This window comes from Temnothorax nylanderi, unplaced genomic scaffold, assembly GCF_030848795.1.
Source record: "Temnothorax nylanderi isolate EJ_2023f unplaced genomic scaffold, tnyl_v1.0 TNYL_tig0229_pilon, whole genome shotgun sequence".
Lineage (NCBI taxonomy): Eukaryota > Metazoa > Arthropoda > Insecta > Hymenoptera > Formicidae > Temnothorax > Temnothorax nylanderi.
Window position 1 is genome coordinate 56,534 of NW_027249291.1, and position 13,860 is coordinate 70,393.

General features: G+C 38.2%; 1 protein-coding gene across 1 annotated transcript in view; it reads right to left on the minus strand.

The window, feature by feature from the left end:
• Rhogef2 (Rho guanine nucleotide exchange factor 2) overlaps positions 1-13,860 on the minus strand; it is a 249,483-nt gene that overhangs the window by 50,299 nt on the left and 185,324 nt on the right. Inside the window, exon 19 of the mRNA XM_071717917.1 lies at positions 13,614-13,666. Coding sequence (XP_071574018.1) covers positions 13,614-13,666 — 53 coding nt within the window. The remainder of the gene's footprint in view (positions 1-13,613; positions 13,667-13,860) is intronic.

The window sequence follows — 13,860 nt, forward strand, 5'->3', positions numbered from 1 at the left end:
CAGTGCCATATACCCCGCAACAGAACGGTAGGACTGAGCGGTTAAATAGGACTTTGCTGGAAATGGCAAGAGCCATGAATCATGATATTCGATTCTGGCCTGAAGAAAGAAATGTGGGGCGAAGCAGTCCGAGTGGCAGCCTACGTCTTGAACAGAAGTCCGACTGAGTCACTGCAAGTCATGCCCTGTCAACTGTGAATGAGCAGGAAGCCGGATTTGTCAAATTGTCGCGTATTTGGATGTAAAGCCTACGCCAAGGAGTTGGGAAGCTTGAAGAAACTGGATGAGCGCAGCAAACAGTTCGTCTTCGTTGGATACAGTCCTAATGGCTACAGACTGTGGGACGTCTCTAAGAGAAAAATCATCGTAAGAAGAGAGATGTAGTATTTGATGAGAAGAAAAGAAAACTGATTAAATAACAGAAACTACATTCGGAAGAATCAGATGAAAAAACCGAAGAAATGGAAGAGACTGCACATGATGAAGAAGACAGAGAAGATGCAGAAGAAGGAGATGAGGTTGTGAAAATAGAAGATTCGTCGGAAGAAGATGAACCTTTTCAAGACACATGTACAACAGATTAATCACATGATTCTGAATCAGAGGCGGAGGAAGAGCCTGGTAGAGCAAGCCGGTCAGTGTCGGGCCATCTGAGAAAATCTAGGAGAACGAGGAAGAAACCGGAACGCTTCGATAAACATGTCCTGCTAACGTACCAGGAAGCTATAAGAGGACCTGATAAGCAGAGATGGGAAGAAGCCATCCGTAGAGAAAAGGAGTCACTACAGAACAATTCAACCTGGGAGCTGGTCGAACCAGAAGAGAGGTAGGAAATAAAAGATTACTCAGTAATAAATGAGTATTTACAATCAAAGATAATGGAACTTATAAGGCGCGATTAGTTATACGAGGTTGTGAACAATGACAGGGTGTAGATTACGTAGATACTTACAGTCCGGTTCTAGACAGTGCGTCCCTGCGAATATTGTTTGCATTAATTGCTAATCGTAATTATTGTTATTTAAAATTCGATATAAAGACTGCGTTTTTGCATGGCGAGTTAAAAGAAGAAATATATATGCGACCCCGGAAGGTTTCACATTTGGTAATAAAGTATGTAAGTTAAAAAAAGCATTATATGGTTTGAAACAAGCCCCGTTATGTTGGAAAAAAAAATTACTTTGTTTCTGAAAAAGAAAGGTCTCCGACCGGTTAGAACTGACTCTACAATATGGATAAATGAAGCTGAGAACCTCATACTAGCATTCTATGTGGATGATGGTTTACTTTTGAGGCAAGATGCTGAACAAATAAGAAAGTTTATCGCACAATTAGAAAAAGAGTTCGAAGCTAAATGGACATTCGATCTTCGCAGTTTTCTCGGGATACAAATTGAAAAAAATGAGCTAGGTATAAAGTTAAATCAGCAGACATATGTTACAGATTTGTTGAAAAAGTACAGAATGGAGGATGCCAAAATAAGTACCGTACCGCCATGTGATGCCGATAAGCTGGACGATCAAAATACCAAGGAGATTGTTTTTTTCGTTTAGAAAAGCCATTGGAAGTCTTTTGTACCTGGCAAACAAAACTCGGCCGGACATCGCATATTCAGTAAATCGACTAAGCAGGGAAGTAGAAAACCCTACGAAAAGCGATGTCTTGTAAAACTAAAACGTATTTTTAAATACTTAAAAGGTAGCGATAAATTAGGGTTAGAATAGGGTTAGAATAAGAAACGAAGCGATGTAAAAATGTTAAACGTATTTTGTGACGCGGACTACGCTAGCGATGTAGAGACACAAAAAAGCACCACTGGTTACACTATGTTCTTTGAAAGAGCTCCGATTGGTGCTCTCGGAAGCAACCCATAATAGCCTTGTCGAGTACAGAAGCTGAGTTTATTGTTGCAGCTGAATGTTGCAAAGAAATACTGTACATAAAGAATTTGATCAGAGAACTCTATGGATATAAAGTAAACGTAGATCTGAATATAGATAACCAGAGTGCTATTAGACTGATAGAGCCGGGAAAATTGAATAAAAGAAGCAAACATTAACATTCATTATCACTTCATATGCGAAAAAGTGAAGGAAGGATTGTTAAAATTGCTCTACTGTCCGACTGAATCAAACGGTGGATATATTTACGAAACCGCTTAGTGCGAAGGTGGATATATTTACGAAACCGCTTAGTGCGAATAAATTTGTATTGCACAGAACGAGTTTGTTAGGTTAATGTAAAATGAGCTCTTAGTTCTAAGTCAATAATTTTTTTGTTCCGCCAGCTAACTTAGGGTTTGATTTGAAATTATGGCGATTGTGTTTGTGATTTAAAATTACAGAGATCGTGTGTTTAAAAAATACTGAGAGAGTCGAGAATTCGAGATGTATATCGAGAGGTCGAATGTAATGCATACGAAGTTTTCATGAGACTGGTACGATCGCGCGAGTCTCGATCTTCTTCGGTTTTCTTTACGAGTTGCTATAGCAGCGAAATCATTGATTCAACAGACTTTGTCTGTCTGGTGCGTGTGCTTGGTCCTTCGGACGTTCTCTGTCTTTGCTTGGAATTAATCGACTTTCCTGTGACAAGGAACGGTGGAATTACTGCATCGCGTTGGGACGGATCGGTGCCGCTGAGGTATACCCAGTAGCGGATCAGGCGCGTCTTACAGTGACGCAAGGAGGTGTAGAAAGTGTAATTAAAAAGTGTAACTGCTCAAAATGCTTCTAAATGTTGTAAATTAATGTATTAAACTCTTATTCGACCAAATGGGTCGTTCTTTGTAATAAACTCTATAAATTATCAATATTAAATGTAATGAGTGTTGAAGGTGTGCACCACGTGCACCAAATCGGCTGAAGGCCTTTTATTTATTATTTAACGTTATGTATATTAGTGAATCGTCATGAAATGACTGAAAATAAGTTATGGGAATTCTTACCCGTGTGAGAGTTGTCTCTATGTGTTTTAGTCGGCTCATTGCCTGTATAAGTGTATCTAGTACCGTAGAGTGTAATACAGGTGTAAATGTCTTAAACGCTCTGAAATATGTGAACCTTCGTTATAAAATATACTCAGGAATTTCTCCTGCTCGTTATCATTGTAGTTGGGATAATAATAAAATTAAATATCATAAAACTTAGACCGTCACTCGCGGATCGGTCGCGGATCTACTCCCGCTCCTAATATCAATATGTAAAGTGTGAATAAAATGTAAAGTGTAATTATCATGTCTGGATCTGGGAAGTCGATGATCAAAGGAAAGAATATTATTATTGAAACTATTATAAACTCTGTAAATCTCATGGTAAATAGTGTGGACTGAGCGTTCCCTTGTCGCCTTCCTACGCGACAAGGGAACGATCTTTCCGGTCTTCCTTCTCACATCGATCCTTCGGATCTTCTCTCTCACATCGATCCTTCGAATCTTCCTTCTCATATTCAGGTGCGTAGACCTTGGGGTATTTCCGGCCGAGTACGTATTCGTCCTGCTATTAGTGATTGATTTTCATCTTTGTGGCCTTTTCTATTCAGGTTCAGGCAAAAGATAAAATAGTATGGACATGCCGGAAATACATTAATCACGCGGTATACTATCGTGGCTCTACGAACCTTATTAGCGGGATCGCTTACAACGATCGCCGTGTGGATATTTCTATTGAGAACGTTAAGAACGTTAACAGATTGATGGGATCTGCTCTCATTTATTTTCAGGATACAGTCTTGCATTTTTAAGGTATGTTCTCCTGTCTTTCCTACCATCCGTCATAATGACTCCGGAACTAGTCATACTTTATGAAGATACGTAATATTGCTCCTTCGACCGCCATTATATGAGATCAACCCGGCGTAGTTTACATCGAGATATAAATATATATAATGTCTCGTAAACAATCTCGGGATTAAATATTCACGATAACGTTTCATATTTAAAGTTCTAATTAAATGATCAGTTCACGATTTGATATTATTTGCTACTTTCTTCTTCATCTCAATATAATATCGCACGTCGCAATATTAGTAATATTAAAGTTGATTAACTATACTAAAGTCGTTCTTTCACTACTAATTTATTAAATAATATTTGCAATCATTTATTCAGATGGTTTTAATATATTATTGGTATTATTCGGAACTTTGAATAGAGACAACTTACTAATGTATAATTGTGTCTTAGTTTAAGAATATTTCTTTAGAATTTAAGGTCATTATCTGATTTTCGAGTTCCATTCTCAGAAATACGAATTATCAACACCGATGACTTGGAATAAGATTTTATTCATCAAATGAATTCTAAATGCACAAATGCAATTTAATTAATTTGCACGTCCTTTGAAATAAAGTTCAGTTAAATAACTGCTTAGTTAAATATTCTACAAATTTAAGATATCAGTTTGCTATTATAAAACTTTATTATTGAACAATACCTTTCTCTTCCTGTATTGAATATAAAAATTACAAATTAGATTCTATCATGAATATTAAAAGAAATGGCTAACATTTTTAATTGTGAAGATACTTTCATATACTGAGTTCATATATTATTTTAAGATAATGACCTTTTTTGTTTCTAATATTATTTGATCTTATAAATAAAGTATTCTCTAACATATTGATATTCTAAACTGCATACTTATTTGATTTATGTCATGTACTTCTCTGAATCATTATATATTGCTTACTTTTCAAACTGAAAGTTAAAGTCTTATTCGGCTATGTGTTGTCGATTATTCTCAGCATTCAACGAGATCAGGCTTGGCTAAAGCTTGTGCGAACATCATGTTTGATTTGAAATTACGGGGGTGTGTTAGAATATATAATTTCAAATCAGACGCTAAGAGCGCACGCTGGCGATGCGTGACAAGTTACATAGGGTGCGTCCACTTAACGCTCGCAAAGCTCGTGGAATCATTTCATCCTTGTTGTTTGTCAAATGTTAAACAAGGACGAATAATGTTCGCGAGCGTTGTGAATGTTAAGTGGACCGCACCCACAGTAGCACGTGTGCGGCGCCGGGATATCTCGCGCAGGAGCGTTTGGAGCGCGCTTAAGCGAACGGAGAGGCTCTTTCTATCCGAACGTCTTACCGGACGGATGTGCGTGCGACCGAAACTTATACGCGATCTCACTGTATGCTACGTTATATTATAATCGAACATAAAGCATAACAAATTTTATCTCAGAAACACGACATTTTTGATAAAAATTGTTCAGACAAAAATTATCTGATTTCAAGGGTTTCATATTATGGTATTTATTGTTTTTTATTTGGTGGAAAATTTCAAGGTCATTTCATGATCAATTTTTTAAAATAGAAATCTACGTTTTTTGTAATGGCAGTATATTCTACGTAACAAAAAAAACAAGTAACTTTTGTCTGAAACATTTTTTATTTGTTTAATACTTTAAGATATTCAAGGAAAACTTGGTAACTCTTTCAATATTTAGCTTATGATATCTCGATAATTGTTTGTCGGAGATAAAAGTGAAGGGTTTATGACGTGCGGACAAGACTTTTTGACTTAAGGTGGTTCGGCTAGTACCGTATGAGTCAATATACGATTTTTTTTTTTTTTTTTTTTTTTTTTTTTAGAAAGACCATTTTTATGCATATATTCTAGACACTTGCATAATTGCTGATTTTATAATGTAACTTTTCATTCGATTATGTATCAATTTAGCTACTGATAAATGTAAACAGTTCAAGATTTGACTTCAGTTGACATTCGTACAAGAGAAATGTCGCGACACTGCATCTCTTCGCTGTAGGCAGCTATCATGCCAGTGCCATGTGTTTGAGTGAGGTTATGTATTTACGGGACTTCCGTTTCCGGTTGGTTAGGTGTGACGACGGATTTTGTGTGTGAAAGGTGGAGTGCGAGTGTGAGGGTGAGGGGTAAGGTGAGAGAGAAAGTGTGGCGAGCGAGGGGAGAGAACAGAGAGTGAGATCTCTCTCTCAGGTGTGAGAGTGGAGGAAGTGCGGAGGGATCAGAGAGAGAGCCCGTGGAGGCAGAAGAGAAACAAGAAGGTTAAGGTTAGAGAGACAGACGTAGAAGAGGAGGAAGATAGAGCGCTAGGGTCAAGAGCTAGGGAATACTGGGAAGTTCGGGACTAGCATGGGAAAACAGTACGGCCATAGAACTTTTTTAAGAAAAGCAGGAAGGTAGTGAGGACGCCACCAGGGAAGGAAGATATGGACACAAAAAAGCTGTTGAGAAAATTAGGAGAGGAGTTGAGGGAGGGGTTAAGGAGATTGAGAGAGGAATTCAAGGAGGTGGCGAACGGGCAAAGGGAGGCAATGGTTGAAGAAGTAGAGAAGATAAGGAACGAGCTAAGGGAAAGAGAGGAGAAATGAAGTAGGGAGAGAGGGGAGTTTAAGAAAAGGATAGAAGATTTGGAACAAAAATTGGAGGGGATGCAGGTGGAGTTAAAAGAAGGAGGTCGTGCTAGAGGAAAAGGGGCGGAAGGAGGCGAGGGAGGGAGAGAAGAGAGAGAGGAGGGAAGGAGAATATATAAGGTGGCTTTTTTTTAATGTGGCGGGGTTAACAAATAAAGATAAAGAGTTCTGGAAGGGTCTGGAGGAATGAGATGTAATGATGTTGTGTGAAACGTGGGTGGATAGAAAGGGATGGGAAAAGATAAAGGAAAGGCTGCCGAGAGGTTACGTATGGGAAATGCAAAAAGCGGGGAGGAAGAATCGGAAGAGAAGGGCGGTAGGAGGAATGACAGTAGGGGTGAGGGTAGGGGTCAAAATGGAAAAAGAGAGGACAAAAAAAAATAAGGAAAGGATGCTATCGATAAAGGTGAAGTTAGGGGAAGAGTGGTGGAGGATAGTAGGAGTGTATATAAATAAGGATATGGATAAGAAATTGGAAGAGCTAAAGGAATGGGTGGAGAAGATAGAGAGGGGAGTGAGGGTGTTGATAGGGGGGGATTTTAACGCAAGGACGGGGAAGGAGGATGGATTCGTAAAAGAGGGAAAAGAAGAGAAGGGAGAAGGGGAAAGAAGATCGAAAGATGGTAAGATAAATGAGGAGGGAAGAAAGCTATGTAGGTTTTTGGAGGAGCATGGGTAGGCTATTTTTAACGGGGGAATTAGAGGACATGAGGAGGGAGAATGGACGTATAAAGGTGGGAGGGGGGAGTCGATGATTGACTACGTGTTGGGGGACAGGAGGACAAGGGAGAAGATAGAAAGGATAGAGGTGGAAACGAAAGTCGACTCAGATCACCAGCCAGTAACGGCGTGGGTAGAAGGAGTGGAGGACAGTTCGGGTAAAAGGAAGGGGAGGAAGGGCGGAAATGGGAGAGGTCGGAGGAGGACAGGAAAAAATTTAAAGATTTAGGGGGGGACAAGCAATTTCAGAGAGGGGGCGTGGAAGAGGAGTGGCAGGGGCTGAAAGGGAGGATAGGAAAGGCATTAAGGGAAGTGAATGGGAAGGGAAAGGAGGGAGGGGAAAGGGGCTGGTGGGATGAGAAATGTAAGGCAGGAAAGAGAAAGGTTAGGCTCATGCTAAGGAAATGGAGAAGGGAAGGAGGGAATGAGGACAGTTATAGAGAGGAAAAACAGCGATAGAAGAAGCTGTGTGAGAAGAAAAAAAGAAGGGAAGTGAAGAGATGGGAAGCGGAGGTAAAAGAGATAAGGACAGAGAGGCAGGTATAGATTAGTATAGAAGGTAGTAAATAGGGAAAGGAAGAGGAGGAAGAGATTGAACGAGGGAATTAGTATGCAAGAATGGGATAGGTATTTTAGAGATTTGTTGGGAGGAATGGAAGGGAGGGTGGTCATGGGATCAAGGAGAGAGGGTGAGATAAAAGAGGAAGAGGAGGAAATAAGAAGAGAGGAGGTGTGGAAAGTGGTAGGAAAGCTTAGGGAGGGAAAAGCGATGGAAAGTGATGGGATCCTAAATGAGGTATAGAAGTTAGGAGGGGAGGTGGTAAAGGAATAGTTGTGGGAGGTGTGTAATAGGGTGTGGAGGAGAGGGATGGCCGGAAGATTGGAGAGAGGGAATTATAGTGCTCATAGGTAAAAAGGGAGAAAGTAGAGGACTATAAAGGGGTGACTTTAGCACAAACAGCGTACAAGGTGTATGCGGCTGTTTTGGCGGAAAGACTGAGGAAAGAGGTAGAAGAGAAGGGCTTGCTACCGCCGAGTCAGACAGAGTTTAAGAGAGGAGTAGGGACCACGGACAACATCTATGTGTTAAATTACTTAATAAATAGGCAGGTAAATGGGAAGAAGAAGAAGATAGTGGTGCTGTTCGTGGACTTGAAGGCAGCGTTTGACTCGTTTGAAGGGAATAATGGGAAAATTAGAGAATTATTTGAATAGAAAGGAGCTGATATTGAATAGTAAAAAAACAAAAGTAATGCGTTGTAGGAAGGGGGTGGAAAGTGGAAAAAGGTGAGCTGGAGATGGAAGGGTAGGGTAATTGAGGAGGTGAGGAAATTTTGTTATTTGGGTTATGTAATAAAGTATAATGGGAGGCAGGACAAGCACGTAAGAGAGAGAATAAGGAGAGGAGCGGCGTTATTAGGATAGGTATGGGGGATTAGAAAGAGGAAGTTTGGTGGAAATTGGAGCAGGAGACTATGGTTATTTGATAGGTTGATATGGTCGGTGATAAATTACGGAGTTGAAATATGGGGTGGAGGGAAAGAGGGGAGATAGAGAGGTTGCAGGAAAGGTATATAAGGTGGATGTTGGGAGTGGAAAGGTGCACTTGGGTATATGATCAGGGAGGAGGTGCAAAGGGAGAAACTAAGAGGAAGGGCAGTTATGAGAGCATGGGGGTATGAGAAAAAGCTGGAGTAGGGAAAAAGAGGGGAACTGGCGAGAGAGTGCTGGGAGGAAATGAGAAGGGCGAAAAGAGGGGAGAGTTTAAAGGGTTGGGAGAAAGAGAGAAGGGAATCTGTGGAGAGTAGGGGATGGAAAATGGAGGAGGTAGAAGAGTTAAGGGAAAAAGGGAGGTGGAGAGGGAAAGACTTGTGTGGGAGAGAAAGGCAGAGGCAAAGAGAGGAGAGGTGGAAGAAAATAGGAAAAGCAAAATTTAATAGGTGGTATGGCATGGTGAAGGAAGAAAGGGTGCCGGGGTATTTAAAAAAGAGCTGGGGGAAAGTAGGTGGCAAAGGGTGGCCAGGTATAGACTGGGGAACGGTATGAGGGGAGGGAAATACTGGGAGGCAGAGGAGAAAAAAAAGTGCAGGGTTTGTGGAGGTGGGGACGAGACGTGGGAGCATGTGTGGGAGAAATGTGTGGACTGGGGAGGAGGGAGACCGTGGCAGGAAATGGTTGGAAAGGTGTTGGGGGATGAGGGGGATGGAGAGAGGGAGGAAAGGGAGGGAGAGTGAGTGAGAGAGAGGGCATGAGTGAGAAGCTAACAATTGTAAACGGAAACGGAAGTTCATAGGCTAGGGAAATTGCGAGCGTGTGCGTGCGTGTGCGTGCCCGTGTGCGCGTGTGCGTGTGTGTGTGTAGATAGGTAGGGTGATTAGTTAGTAAGGATTAGTGGTTAAGGTAGAATAAGATTAGTTGTAAGAGGTCTGTTTTTTGTAAGAGGTTTGGGTACGTTCCTCACAAAAACGCCTTGTAAACTCTGAGGGGATATACAATAAATTCATATATATATGTATTGTGTTTACGTCGAAAAATAATGGAAGATAAACAATTTCGATAGAATAGTGGAAAGAAAACACTACGCGACGCGGCGCGCAGTGAGGCCAAATCCCAAAAAGCTGGCCAAAAGTCGAAAAATAAAGTTTCGATTCCGAGGATTTAAAGTGGTGGGTTTGTTTGAGTAATAGTCCGAAGGTCAAATTCTAGACTAAAGAGCGTCCTATCCCTTATACCTGCTCGTACACTTCAGTTCAAAAGTGATGCTCGCTCGAACAAGACGTGTCGTGTTCGGAGCCGAGTTCTAAACGTTTTATTCAGGAGGACGCCAAAACTATAAAAATAAAACAATTCCAAATCTAAAAAATGGATTCGACAGCTGGAAGTAAGTAGAATATTATCACGTATTACAAAATTTATAGTAATAATTTATGTAATATCAATAAACAATGATTTGTACGAAAATGAACGTAAAATTGCAACGGAAAATTTAAGAAACGTAGAGAAAAGTTTATGAGTTCTGTAGAGTTCTGCGACCAGACATATTGTATGTTGTAGAAGTATTATTTAATGAAAACAACAAAAAACTGCTGTTACTAGCTGCTACCCTGCTATTGGTGCAAGTTTTTGTAAAGAAAAACAATTTTCTGAATTTTGAACGCATTAAAAACGCATTAAAAACGCAAAATATTGAAAAAGTGTTTCTGATAAAAGTTGTAGGGTTTTGAAATAGCTATTCAGGAGTGTACTCACATTGTGGGCCTGGGGCCTTATATGGGCTCAGTCAGGCCCAAGTCAATTTTTTCTTATATTAATCCCCATTTTTTATTGCGGATTTTGATTCTACGGCTCAAGATAGAAATATTTTGTATCAAGTCAATTTTTGCTAAACCCCTTCCAAAAGGCCCAAAATGTTGGGCCTTTAGGAAGGAGTTTAGCGAAAAATTAGGTACCTGCTAAAATATTTCTAATTTAGAGCGTAGAATTAAAATCCATAAAAAATTAGGATTAATAATTTTTTATTGTCACTGTGGAGAATATTTTAAAAATAAAAATTTTAAATGTGAAGTATAAGTTCCAATGGAAAATCCGCACGAATAAACCGAGCTAACTAAGAACCAGCGCGGTAAATGATGCGCGAAAGTTTTATTTATATTACCGCAAGTACGGTAGAATATAAACCTAAGAACGTATAAAGCTAAGACAAAAAGAATTACCTCTATCTTAGAAGGGAGAAAGACATCGGACAGAATATCATAGCCGGCAATTATAATTTAAACATGATTTAAGATTTTAGACTGTTTGATATACTTAAAGTCATTAATAAACACAATCAACAGTAGTTCCGACAAAATAAAAAGATAAAAAAATATAACACTCGCAAATATATGTTAGTCACCTCAATAGGCATCACGAAAATAAAACACTAGAGTTTTAAAGAATTCTGACTCTTTCAGTATTAGCATACAGTATTATCATACATCTGAAACGTAAACTTGAACTTGATTAAGTCGATAAATAACATTGTGTGTCTTTGAAAAAGAAAAAATCTTAAGAAAGATGTTCAGCATTGAATAAAAACAGAGTACAACACACATGTAACTCACAAATGTAACTTTAAAGTCAATAAAAAATGCGCAGAAATATGACAGAAGATAGAGATGTGGCCTCATATTAAATTAATTAGACTTAGATAAGTTGTTATATATTAGATAAGTTATTATAAGAGCTAATAAATGTTACGAGAAAAATATTCATAAAAAGGAGTAGTAATAATCGACTCTGACTGGCAATATATGAATTGTATTATCTCACAAATATTCATAATAGATCTAACTAAAAGATGATCGAGTTTACCGAAGCTCTGCTAATCGGATAATGTCAATAAGAAAATAAAAACGTTTAAGGGGTAATGCCACTCATTTTTAGGTCATAAAACTTTTTGTTCAAACGTGCACCATTTTTACAAAAACGGTATTTTTTAATTTCCGTACGTACTTCCCGAGCTAATCTTATATAGACTCAAAAATTTTTGGTTTTTTGAAATTGATGTGCTCGTATAGTGTAGAGGACTTAAATAATGCAGTTAGTATGATATATTTGGCACTACAAATAAATATATTGCATATTTTGCAAATTTTGTAATTGTCAGCAAGAACTTTTAGACGCGAATTTCACCTGAAATCAACTGGTAAGAAATGAAGAAACGTTGTGTATATTAGTAATATTTAATATATACCGGACAAAGAATAATACTTTAAAACACATAAGATATGTAAAAAAAATGTCATTGGCATAATATTTATCTTTGTAGCCCTTTATACAAATCAAAATAGAATGTCTAATATAATGTGGTAAACAGGCAACACCGCACTCCATTAGTTTATTTTTCTATTTTCGTTAGCCCTCCTGCACCCGGCACCAACGCGAGTTAGGTTAGATACAGGTTACACTGTTGCCACGTTTCGGGAGTCAAAGTGTGTATCATAGCCTATTTTCTGAATTTTGCATTGCTTTTTTATTAATAGCTCGAGAACGAGATAGTCAATCAATATCAACTTTTTTTAGACACGTTGCTCAGTATTTTATTTACACATAAAAAAAGTTTCAGAATATTGACAATGGTGTTTCTATATAATTTCATTTATATTAGTGGGAATATGATGCTATATTCCATAAGAACACATGCAAAATTTAAAAGTCGAATAACTTGTGAACCGGTCAGAGAATCGGTTTCAGGTTTTGCACAAATGTTTAAATAATAAATAGAAACAATATATTAAATTTTCAGGATATTGTCAATGTTAGAAAGTTAACGCCAGAACATCCTTAATTCTCAGCAGAAAGCGGAGAAAGATAGAAATAAATAACGAAATTAATTAGATCAAGAGACACAGTAGTGTCTCGCGCCAAGTACACGCGAAGCGAGACCGCACCGTGACTCTTTTACGCGACGCGACGAGTTGCGAGTACTCGAGATGTTGAGATCTCAATAACGAGTGAACGGATCAAGTTCTAAGTAGGCTTGATCGATAGCTTGGGGTCGATTTATAAAGAAGAGTGTTTTTATTTTTCCGCTACGTGTCCTACGAGCGGAGATATTGCGATGCAAAGTCCAAATGTGAAAATTTCATATTAAGATACGTCGTCGTCGTCTCTCAATCAGAGAAACGTAACTTTCACTACTTTCAACGGTAGATGGCTCTTGATTTCCGATAAGTCGCGCGCGCATTATTATCGATCTAGTAGGTAAATTAGGTCGATAGACTTATCGGTCAGGAGGAAAATTTCTATTTAGGTAAATTAGGTCGATATAGATTTATCGGCCAGGAGGTTATCAAAAGACACGGTACAGCGCGTTCAACGCACTCAGTAGTTATAACCTATAGTGACAGTCGTGCCAGATGTCAAATAGTGATAGTGTACATTTGACCGCAGAGCTGACGCCGAGGAGATGTTTAAGAAGGAAGGTATATCCAAAATACTAAACTAACACAATGAATACAAATAAATAATAATTGTTAATATCCTAGTATTTACTAACAAAAGGACTGGACGCAAAGATTGAAAATAGAAGATTTTGTTCAAATTAAGGCTCTAGATTCCTTACAAAACTATGACGTATTCATGTCGTTTAAAAAATTGATAAATTCTTTTTCATATTTATCAAAATAAATTGGTTCTTTCATTACCTACGCTAAGTAGTAAAATATGTAAGAAACTCTCCCTTCAGTCCAGAACATAATATTAAATATCTATGTTATCAAATACGGATAGCAAAAAACATGAAAGAATTAATTTATTTTCACGTTTGTGAAGAAAAAAATTACATGGTCTTTTGCTTTTAACGTTATATGGTTAGTGAGAACAATTGCACAAAATACTATGAATTTCGAATTATTATTAAATTCATATTATTATTAAATTATTATTCAATAATTCGAGAATTTATAGTCAACTTTAACAATAATAATAAACATTCGAAACTACTTACTTTGTTTTGGACAGATTCGGATCACTGGTCTTTCTTTTTTCTCTCAATTGTCGCTGTAATTGGAGAAACGCAATTTTAATTACAAATTAAATTTAAATGAGAACTACACTAACATCATTGATCTCTTCTCTACCGAATAACGTAGCGGCATATGCTAAATGATCCACGTGCTAACAGTTTACAATATTTCAAAATATTAAGAAACATTCTGCACATTTGAAAAATGTGCAGAAAATATCACGTAGCT